General features: G+C 39.9%; 1 protein-coding gene across 1 annotated transcript; it reads right to left on the bottom strand.

Moving 5' to 3' along the window:
- Positions 1–5,516: 5,516 nt before the first annotated feature.
- Positions 5,517–7,270, bottom strand: LOC137715467 (capsanthin/capsorubin synthase, chromoplastic-like). Its single transcript, XM_068454808.1, has one exon. It carries the CDS (start codon positions 7,190–7,192, stop codon positions 5,702–5,704), a length of 1,491 nt encoding a protein of 496 aa, XP_068310909.1. The 5' UTR covers positions 7,193–7,270; the 3' UTR covers positions 5,517–5,701.
- Between the last annotated feature and the right edge of the window lie 3,018 nt (positions 7,271–10,288).

Below are 10,288 nucleotides of genomic sequence, written 5' to 3'. Positions count from 1 at the left end.
CCATGCACTCCAACAAGTCCATGAATCCACCCACTTCCATAACAGAGATAGGACTTAGGTTTTCATAATAATTAGCCACGTAGGAGATTGCATGCACCTGGGGCTTGATGAGCCTATTTGAATGTCTTCGTGCAATCCTTTGAGGACGGATCAGATCATCTCTTTTCAAAACAACCAGCTGGATATACCTAATATTAGGTTTAGATATCCTAATATATATTAAGAGATAATATCATGATTAAAATCACAATATTATTTCTTAATAATAATTGAAAATCATTTCAACCACTTTGTCATTCAAAGGTATAAAATTCTGCTCATTCAACGATCATGATTACTTGGGCTAATAATGTAAAATTGGGTCCAAACATTACCCCCCAGTTTTCTTGAGCATCGACCCATAAGCCGAATGGTTAAGGAAATTAAGTTTTTCCGGTCAATCATAAGTAAAGCGGCGCCAAGAAATATATCGAACCAGAATCTCTACCGAATGGGTCAATACCGCCAAGCTCGGCTCATAATGCAACCAAATTCAGAAATGAATTGATACACCGAGCAACAGATGCTGGCTCATCAGCGGAGAATATCGCTCAGTTGACCTCTCAGCTCGACGCTATGCGTTCTCAGTATAGCGAGCACATCTCTTTTTCTTTTGATGCGGATCAGAATAATTCTGGAAGCTTCATCTATGATTAGAGCTTCGAACTGCTGACTGTCATAATGAAACCTTCCTCACTGCCGAGCTTGACTCATAAAAGTCATATGCAGACATTTTCCTCTTCTTGAAAGCTCGGCATATACTTCTTAACTAAAACCTTATAATCCCTTCGACCGTCCACTCCGTGTGGTCGACACTCAAGAAGAAATGAAACCAAGTCAAGAAGCCGAGAAAAAGAGCTGCTTCTCCGTTCTCACTTGATTGATAACTTTTTACTTTTGTCTTTTCTAGGCCAAAGAAAAAAAAAGCTGACAACCCCAAAAATTAATAAGGGAAGACGACTACCACCGAACAAAGAGTAATGTAATTATTTGGTCATGGGAACAAATAGTTGCAGAAAATATCCATATGCATGTTGGCAACCGAAATGGAACTAAAGAACTTGGATTATCACCACTAAAGCAACCTTAATGGGCAAAAAGACTTCGCTGAATATTTGGATGCCAAGATTTTGGCCCAAATAGCATCATGGTTCTCTCGGCCAATACAAATACCAAATGAATTCCATCACTAAATCTGTGCATGCCATGATTTCAGCCGAGATTCCAATCCGGTAGGATTTGTCAAAAAGACTTCGCTGAATCATTGCATGCCAAGATTTTGGCCCAAATAGCACCATGGTTCTCTCGGCCAATACAAGTACCAGATGAATTCCATCACTAAATCTTTGCATGCCATGATTTTGGTCGAGATTCCAATTCGGTGGGATTGGTCCTATTGCAAACGATGCTCTAATTGCATTTCTTTTGCCTACCATCGAATTAACCAGAAACCTCTTGAAAGCCGAGCCTAGGCGATGTGAATAAGATACTTTAAAAGTGAGTGGCCTAAAACTTCATGCCATCCCTTTCTTTTGTCTACCACATTCTGTCCCAAAACACGTGTGATGACAATTGGAGCTCCAATTGGGACTCCAATCCGGAGCAAGCATACTCAAAGAGCATGACGGTTTAAAGCAACCAAATGACGTACGCCACGCATCTCAGTGAAGAGAAAATCTCATCGACTCGGCATGATTCGCTTAATTTTTCACCTGAGCTGAACTTTCAAAATGACTCATTCGACTGCTGCTTCCTTCAGCTTGTTGGTGGAAAAATACAAGACCGAGAAACAAACTATCATCGAGCTCGACCAACAACCCTCGTTTTTTGAGATCATGTCCCTGATATCTATCGAACCATCACGACTTCCTGCTGTCTAAATAAATTTTCTTGAGACTTGGAGACCGAAGCAAAAGAAACACTTGGCAGAATGTTCTATAGCCAACTGAACATCACAAAATGTCCTCCTAACTTGGTGTAATGCAAAATTCCTCAAACCAAGTGTTAGTATGTAGTTACCAGTCTGAAACAAGTCTTCATGTTCACAATTCCACTAAAATGAATGAAATGTGACCTGAACGAAACCAAGAAATAAAATAAAATCTACCGAATGGCAACCCTTGCTGATTGCCAAGATTAGGCACGTGATGGCCTACCACAAATGGGTGGCCTATCACCTAATACCTCATGTTTTTCTTTTCTCCCTCTTTTGGCGTAGCTTAGCATATGGGGGACCACCATCACAAGAATTGACCATAACCTACCAAATGCCATGGCCTAGCTCCTACCGAGTGTTCTCCCTTCTCCTTGCTGCTGTCCTTCACTGAGCAACAGGAGAAAGACTTCTTTTCCTTCAGTACTGCACCGAGCATCAGGCCTCCACTGCTTAAATTTCAGGAGCTTATTGAGAGCAAGCCTATAATGTCTGCCCCCCATTTTCTTTACATTGGCTTGCATAGCTGGATGTTTAAGAAAATAATTTATTCATTATATATATATATTAGCAAACGAAAAGAAAAGTGGCCAAACCATAATCAGGAGGAGGCCAACGATGCTTTATTCCGAGCCAAGATCTTTTTATATCAAAATTCTCAATTTGATTTCGCTTTAGGACGAATAAAGAATCATTTCCAAATATTTTTGACTTGGCGAAATTTTTTTGATTCTCAGCCGCCGAATGTATTGAACAATTATTAAGCCCCCCCCCCCCCAGGCATAATAATTTCGCCAATTTCGGCTTTTAACTCGAACAACTTAGCCGAACAAGATTTCTCCATATCGGCTTTATCGCCAAGAATCATATCGATTGGCGTAGTTTTGACGTCTAAGACCATGTCCCCAATTACCATATCAATTAATGTGGTTTTATGGCCTGCGTATCGGTCTTGTTCGTCATTGGAACACTCGTTTGACGAATCATTTTCTAAGTTGATTTTTGACTTTAAAACTTGAACTTTTTCTTCTAGACCTACCACACTTTCAATCTCTATCAAAAAAAACAGGTGGCCTAGGTTTTTCTTCAGTCGTCTTGACAATTTTCTTAGACTAAATTTTGATTGTGACCGGTGCAGAAAATTGCCCCTTGGCCTTTTGAACCAACCATTCTTCAAAAGGAATTGATTTGAACATAAGACCAAAAGGTGTTTTCTTATCGAGCCACTCATAAAATCGAGCTCTATCTTCATTTAACCATTGATCTTGTAGGATGTGATGAACTTTCACCTTTATCATTTGACAGAAAGATTTTTGCCTTTCTTCACATGCTTTAAGGATTTGTTCCGCATTAAGTTGAACTTGGAATGCATCCAATCGGCTGAACGGAGCTAGATTGACATCTTGATATATCATGTGAACTTCGTAGTTTTAGCACTGGGTCCCACTGGGTGTGCCAAAATGTTGACCCTAAAAACTACCAAGCCTACGTGGAGCGTAGGCCGAGTAACTAATAAACTAACTACGTCATTCGGTTGTGTGCGAGACATACCAACTCGTCAGCCAAGCAATAAAATATGTTGATGTAGCGTCGGGCACGCTGCTGACTTCTTGATCTTGTGACTACGGCTGAGGAAGGAACACGTCTCAGCCTTTGGGTTCTAGAGCCTGAAGACAAGGCTGCTAATCTCTTCGAAGTTCACAAATCGTCGGCGCCAGGTTCAATCTTGGTAATTATATTTGTGAGAGTATAAGTATGCCGAATTGGCACCAAATTGTACGAATACAAATACTTGAAAGAGATAAATGTCTTGATTGTAAAAGTGGTTTGGCCGTCAGAATGCTGAACTCTAAAATCTAATTGTGAATATCCAATCATAAAATAAAACTCGGTTTTCAATGTGCTGAGCCTAATAACCTGGTAACACCTCACTTCGCCAAGAAGGCTGATGAGATGATCTCTACCAACAAGGACACGAAAATCCTTGTCGACTCAGACTTGGATAATAACCAGTCGGTCTCGAAGCATGTGCTGTTTATTCAAACTGAAGGTGCTTCTCAGTCGACTGATTCTACATACGGCTCCAGTGCTGTTTAACCAAACTGAAGATGTCGCCGGTTACCTTCACAGTTCTGTTTATCCAAGCTGAAGATGTGTTGGCGGGAAGAAAAGGGGAGAGGAAAAAATCTCAAAGTTGTTGAGAAGCTTTGCACAGGGCAATTTGTGTGTTGATTTGAAGGGGCTCTTCACGCTGCTGATGTTTCTGTATTTATAGAACATATTTACCTTGGCACGGCCTGATAATTTTATAGAGTTCATCTGCAACTCAAACTAGCAAAGTTGATCCGTGCCATAGGCTAAGGCCTATCCCCCTATTCGAAACTTATCACGATACCATAAATAAACAAGTTTATCTCCATGAAATCACTTCACCAATCAAATCCATCATGTATATTTCCGCTGACGAAGACCACGTGCATGCATGATGATTCCTTCACCAAATTAGACTCTGGAAAGTAATTCTAATTGATGAGATATAATCACCATATCTCAAGATAAAGCCATGTGCTACAACCCCATTCACTCCAACACGTCCATGAATTGCAAGCCAATTTGAATTGCACCACCCACGTCCATATCAGAGATAGGACTTAGGTTTTGATAATAATTAGTCACGTAGGAGATTGCATGCACCTGGGGCCAGGTGCTTGATATGATGAGCCTATTCGAATGTCTTCGTGCAATCCTTTGAAGACGGACCAGATCATCTCTTTTCAAAACAACTAGCTGGATATACCTAATATTAGGTTAAGATGTCCTAGTATATATTAAGAGATAATATCATAATTAAAATCACAATATTATTTCTCAATAATAATTGAAAATCATTTCAACCACTTTGTCATTCAACGGTCTAAAATTCTGCTCATTCAACGGCCTCGATTACTCGGACCAATAGTGTAAAATCGGGTCCAAACAAAAACGTAAACACAGATTTATTCATGATAACATATTCTTATTTTTCTCGAGAGAGATATATGACCTTACTACCAGTCTTATAAAAAGGCATATACACGAAATTGTAAATACAAGGGGCGCAGCCGCGCATGGCTTTCCCATGTTTCCAACAACTTACAAAAGAATGGCTTGAAAAAGTGGTAACGGGAAAAGCTTCGCTTGTACTGACCGAACAAGGATAGATTTTTCCCCCCCACAAAATTCTCATCCTTACAACACTTCTTGTATGTTCAGAAAAAAGTATTGCAGGAACAAATTCTTGTATTAGCCGATTGTCGAAAATGATTTGCCCTGTAATTCACTCCCCCTCGAGTTTATGCACATCTCCAAGCCTTCTCCGGTGTATGGAAGCCTTCCACTACCAATATGTCTGTTCATGTAATGCTGCAATGTTTCCTTCGTACATATAAAGAGAATGGCCTTCCAGAAGAAAATATTGAAACGAAAAAGAAATTAAAAAAGAAATACTAGCATAACCAGTGGCGGAGCCAAGAATTATCAGGGGAGGGGTGAAACCAACTACAGATTAAGAAATTCGGGAATTAAGTATACCATGAAATAGCATTTTACACATGCTCTGTGTTCGAGCCCATCATTTGACAAGAGGATCACTTGAAACTAGAGTTATAATAACATCATTATTCTGTATAAGCTATGGAACAAAAGCCAAACTCTTGTTTCTCACAAATAATTATTCCATGTGTTGCATTATTATGCAGCTTCAAGTGCGAGATTGCCCATCAGTTTAACCAAGGGCACAGGACACTTTGTAACAATATCAAACCTAGATGGGGCGGAGGCTCGGCCAAACAGAGATAAGCTCAACAAAGCGAGCTCTCTTAGAGACAACCTTGACGATAAAAAGCCTTGCCAGTAATAAGGATCCAAGTCAAAGAAAGCGTCAAAGAAGCTTCTACTCCCATTCAGATCAAGCTTCAACAAAGTCTCCATACCAAATGAGTAAAAGTCCCTCGTGCATCTCCTCTCAATTGGCCACAAGCCATTCCACGCTTTATGATAAAGCGGTTGCCCTCGGATCATTCTGGTTGAGCCAAGGCACTCTGCAATGGCTTCAGCCAATACTGGGGCTAAAGCCATGGTCCGAGCCACCATGTACCCAGTCGAAGGGTGAACCACCCCAGAAGTCCCTCCAATTGCCATCACACGTTGGGGGATCCGAGGAAGCGGACCCCCCATTGGGATCAAACACTTCTCCTCTTCAATTACCCTCTTCACTCTAATCCCCAAATGCCTTAGCCTCGCAACCATTCGTTTCTTAATCTCTATATAAGACAAGACCGGCCTACTGACAAGCGAAGTTTCTTCCAAAAACACCAAGTTCGAATCAAACGGCATTGCATACAAAAAAGTTGGAAATCTAGAATTACTAGTGCGCAAATAAGGCTCATTTCCGAGATGGGAATCTCTCCAATCCATTAGAAGCATCTTATCCAAATCAAAGGGGTGTTCTTCCACTTCAGCCAAAATACCATGAGCAATCTGATATCCATGGTTCCTAGGCTTCTCATACTCTATGAAACTGCTTGCAAACCCACTAGCATCAACAATCAAGCTTGCCTTGAGCTCATTCCCATCATCACACAGAATCGAAGACTCGAACTCTTCGTGTTCGATTTTCCAAACCTTGGCCCTATGAAATTGAACCCCATTGGAGAGACACCTCTCCAGCAACAAAGTCTTGAGTTTCTTCCTACTGACTCTGCCATAAGGGCGGTCCAAAAACTTAGTCTTACTATCATTCACATGAACAGAAGCCATAGGCCATATTTTGTCCAAGCAACTTTCAAGATTCAAGCTTTCAAATTCATCAACCCAAACTCCATAGTTATTTGGCCACATAGAGAGAGGAGAAGGATCAACGCAGCATACCTTAATGCCGTAGCGAGAAAGTTGCTCCGCAAGGCGAAGCCCGGCCGGGCCGGTCCCGATGATGATCACATCTAAGCGAGACCGGGTTGACGGGTCGAATTGATGGAGATCGAAGTGCAAAGACTCGGGTTTTGCCTCTGGTTTTAAGTCGAGAAAGTTGCCGAACTTGCTGCTGTGGATTTTGGAGAGAGATTTATTTGGAGATGAGTAATGGGTTTTGGAGAAATGAAGAGGAGGGCTGGAGGAGTGGAAGAATTGGGAAGTTTTGGCGGCGGAAGGTGGCGGTGGAAATGGCCGGAGGAGGGTGGCCATTAGAGCGAGGAATGAAGGTCAAAGGAAAGTGGAAAGTAGTGTTATTAATAGAAGCAGAGCAAGAGAGAGAGAGACAGAAGGAATCTAATGTTTTACAATCAAAACGATACCCTTTTTATTTTTAGGGTAAAGTACAAAAAACTACTTCAATTATGGGTAGAACGATACTTTCATATCTCATCTTTTAAAATTGACAATGTCATACCTCATCTTACGAATTTATAACAATGTCATACTTTTCGTTAGTTTGTCTGTCATCTATTCCGTTAAGTAGTGACGTGGCTTAAAAAAAAAATTATTAAAAACTAGAGTAAAGTACAAAAAACTAGCTCAACTATGGGTCGAACGACACTTTCATACCTCATCTTTTAAAATTGACAATGTCATACCTCATCTTACGAATTTGTGACAATGTCATACCTTCCGTCTGTTTGTTTGTCATCTATTCCGTTAAGTAGTGACGTGGCTTAAAAAAATTAATAAAATATTAAAAAATTAATTAAATATTAAAAACTAAAATTATAAAATCATTTAACAATTTTTTTTACATGGGGACCCACCCATTATCTCCCTCACCTTTCTTCCCTTCTCCCGTCTTCCCTCACCCCAAACCCAGATCCCATCCCCACCCGTTCCCGTCTTCCCCTAACCCACCCCCCAAACTTATCACCCTCACCCTTCTTCCCCATTTCAGTCCCTAATTTTTAATTCACTCAAACAAATCAAATCCCAATTGGAATTTCACAAATTGGGTGTGCTCTGTTGCTACCCCTTTGGCACCTTTGCCTTGTGCATCCATCCTTTTCTTTCTCCCCTGTTCAAATCCCAATTGGAATTTCGCAAACTGGGTGTGCGCCGTGATGGTGTGCTCATGTGTCCATGGATTGCTGCATCGCAATAGAGGAATTAAAGCAGGAAAGGCGCCGGACTCGCAAATCAAGGCGCGATTATCAACCCGATTCTTCGCTAAAAGCCTGAGCTTGGCCGCTGCAGATTGCTTCACGACAAGTGACGGCGATTGGAGGCCGTCGACACAGATCTTGATCGTCGGTTGAAGATCCTCCGACAAAATGCTCTCGATGATCTTGGTTGAGAAGTTCTCCCTCAGCAAAAACCCCTGGCATGGTTCCAGTTCTAGCGCAGCCTCAAATAATTTAGAGGTTAACGCGTTTTCCGGCGACGGCAAGCTTGCAAGCCGTTTTAATTATCCCGATATGTCGTTGCTGCAGGCGGAGAAATCACTGAAGGCTTGGGATAGCTAGAGGTACTCCTCGTCGGAAGACGCAGACTTATTGGCGGAGCTGTGGGTGCGGAGGGCGAGCTTGCCGAGGCGCATGTCGATGACCAAATCGGTCAGGTTCTCGGAGACGAAAAGCTCTCGGCGTGGATGCAGAGGACGAGGTTTGTGAAGTTTAGGGCTTGGAGCTTACAGACAATGGTAGAGTCGACGAGGCTGCTGTTGCAACGTGAAAAGGAGAAAGTGGAGAGAGAGAGAGGGGAGGGATGGTGGTTCTAGGCACGGCGAGGGAGAGCGAAGTGGGGATGGGATCTGGGTTTGGGGTAGGGGAAAACGGGAGGAGGGAAGAAAGGTGAGGGGGATAAGGGGTGGGTCTCCATGTAAAAAAAAATTGTTAAATGATTTTATAATTTTAGTTTTAAATATTTAATTAATTTTTTACTATTTTATTAAATTTTTTAGGCCACGTCACTACTTAACGGAATAGATGATAGACAAATTGACGGAAGGTATGACATTGTCAATTTTAAAAGATGAGGTATGAAAGTGTCGTTCGACCCATAGTTTAGGTAGTTTTTTGTACTTTACCCAAAAAAATTGTTAAATGATTTTATAATTTTAGTTTTTAATATTTAATTAATTTTTTATTAATTTTTTAAAGCCACGTCACTACTTAACGGAATAGATGACAGACAAACTGACGGAAGGTATGACATTGTCACAAAGTCGTAAGATGAGGTATGACATTGTCAATATTAAAAGATGAGGTATGAAAGTGTCGTTCGACCCATAGTTGAGGTAGTTTTTTGTAATTTATCCTTATTTTTATTTTGATTTTTGGTGGAATACCTAACTTCTTATTTGGAAAGAAAAATTGTAGCAACGGTTTCTTAATTTCAATTAAATTAGAGCAATAGTCCGTCAGTTAAAAATTTATTATTATTGATCTCTTAACTCATCAAAACTTGCAGCTATAATCCTTTTCATCAACTCTATTAGAATTCGGTCAAAATAAGTAATGTCGGAAGAGCTATTCTTACAATTGGTTAAGGTTGAGGGACCATTGTTGCAATTTTTCTCATTTGGTTTTTCATATTTGTTCCTTCATTTAGCCTCACGTGCGTGACACGTAACTCATTTTGGAGAAAGTTTAAATGGAGCTGACAAAAAGAATCATAACTGCATGTTTTGATGAGTTAAGGAACCAATGGTCATGGATTTTTTTTTTAATCGAGAGACCATTACTTCAATTAGGTTAAAGTTCACCAACCATTTCTACAATTTCCTCTTTTTATTTTGATGATGAAATAATTTCTTTATATTGCATTATTCTAAAACTCTAACACGAATGAAATTGTTAGCATTGAGTTCGGTATTGTAAGGGGAAATGATAAACACACGTCATTTTTTAATCTTTTACACACATTTGCTTAATTATGTTTGTAATTTTTGTTTGATTCATTCAATCCCTTAATTAAAAATTAAAATGTGTATGAAAAGTTAAAAGGAGTGTGTGAAAAATCACTTCCTATTGTAAAACATGTAGGAAGAATAAACTAATCAGGTACATTGTATATACATGTAGGTATTAGAAGGTATAATCAAGTACTGCATCTTTAGCTCCTTTATGTGAGATAACTTATGTTTGATTTTCGTAAATGATGACTTCGATTTCAAATTATTATAACTAGCATTTTTGCCCAATTCGACATTGAGTGAGGCACTTCTTATTGGAGGATCCAGAAATATGTCAACATTGTAAATTGGGACTTTTTTTTTATATTTTTTTATATTTTTTTTTATTATCACAATTGGTCATTGACATTGGCCTGACTTATCATTTTGGTCTCTTAATTTTA

This window comes from Pyrus communis, chromosome 14 (assembly GCF_963583255.1).
Source record: "Pyrus communis chromosome 14, drPyrComm1.1, whole genome shotgun sequence".
Taxonomy (NCBI): domain Eukaryota; kingdom Viridiplantae; phylum Streptophyta; class Magnoliopsida; order Rosales; family Rosaceae; genus Pyrus; species Pyrus communis.
The sequence above is the reverse complement of the archived record's forward strand: the minus strand, read 5'-3'. Positions and strand labels throughout refer to the sequence as shown.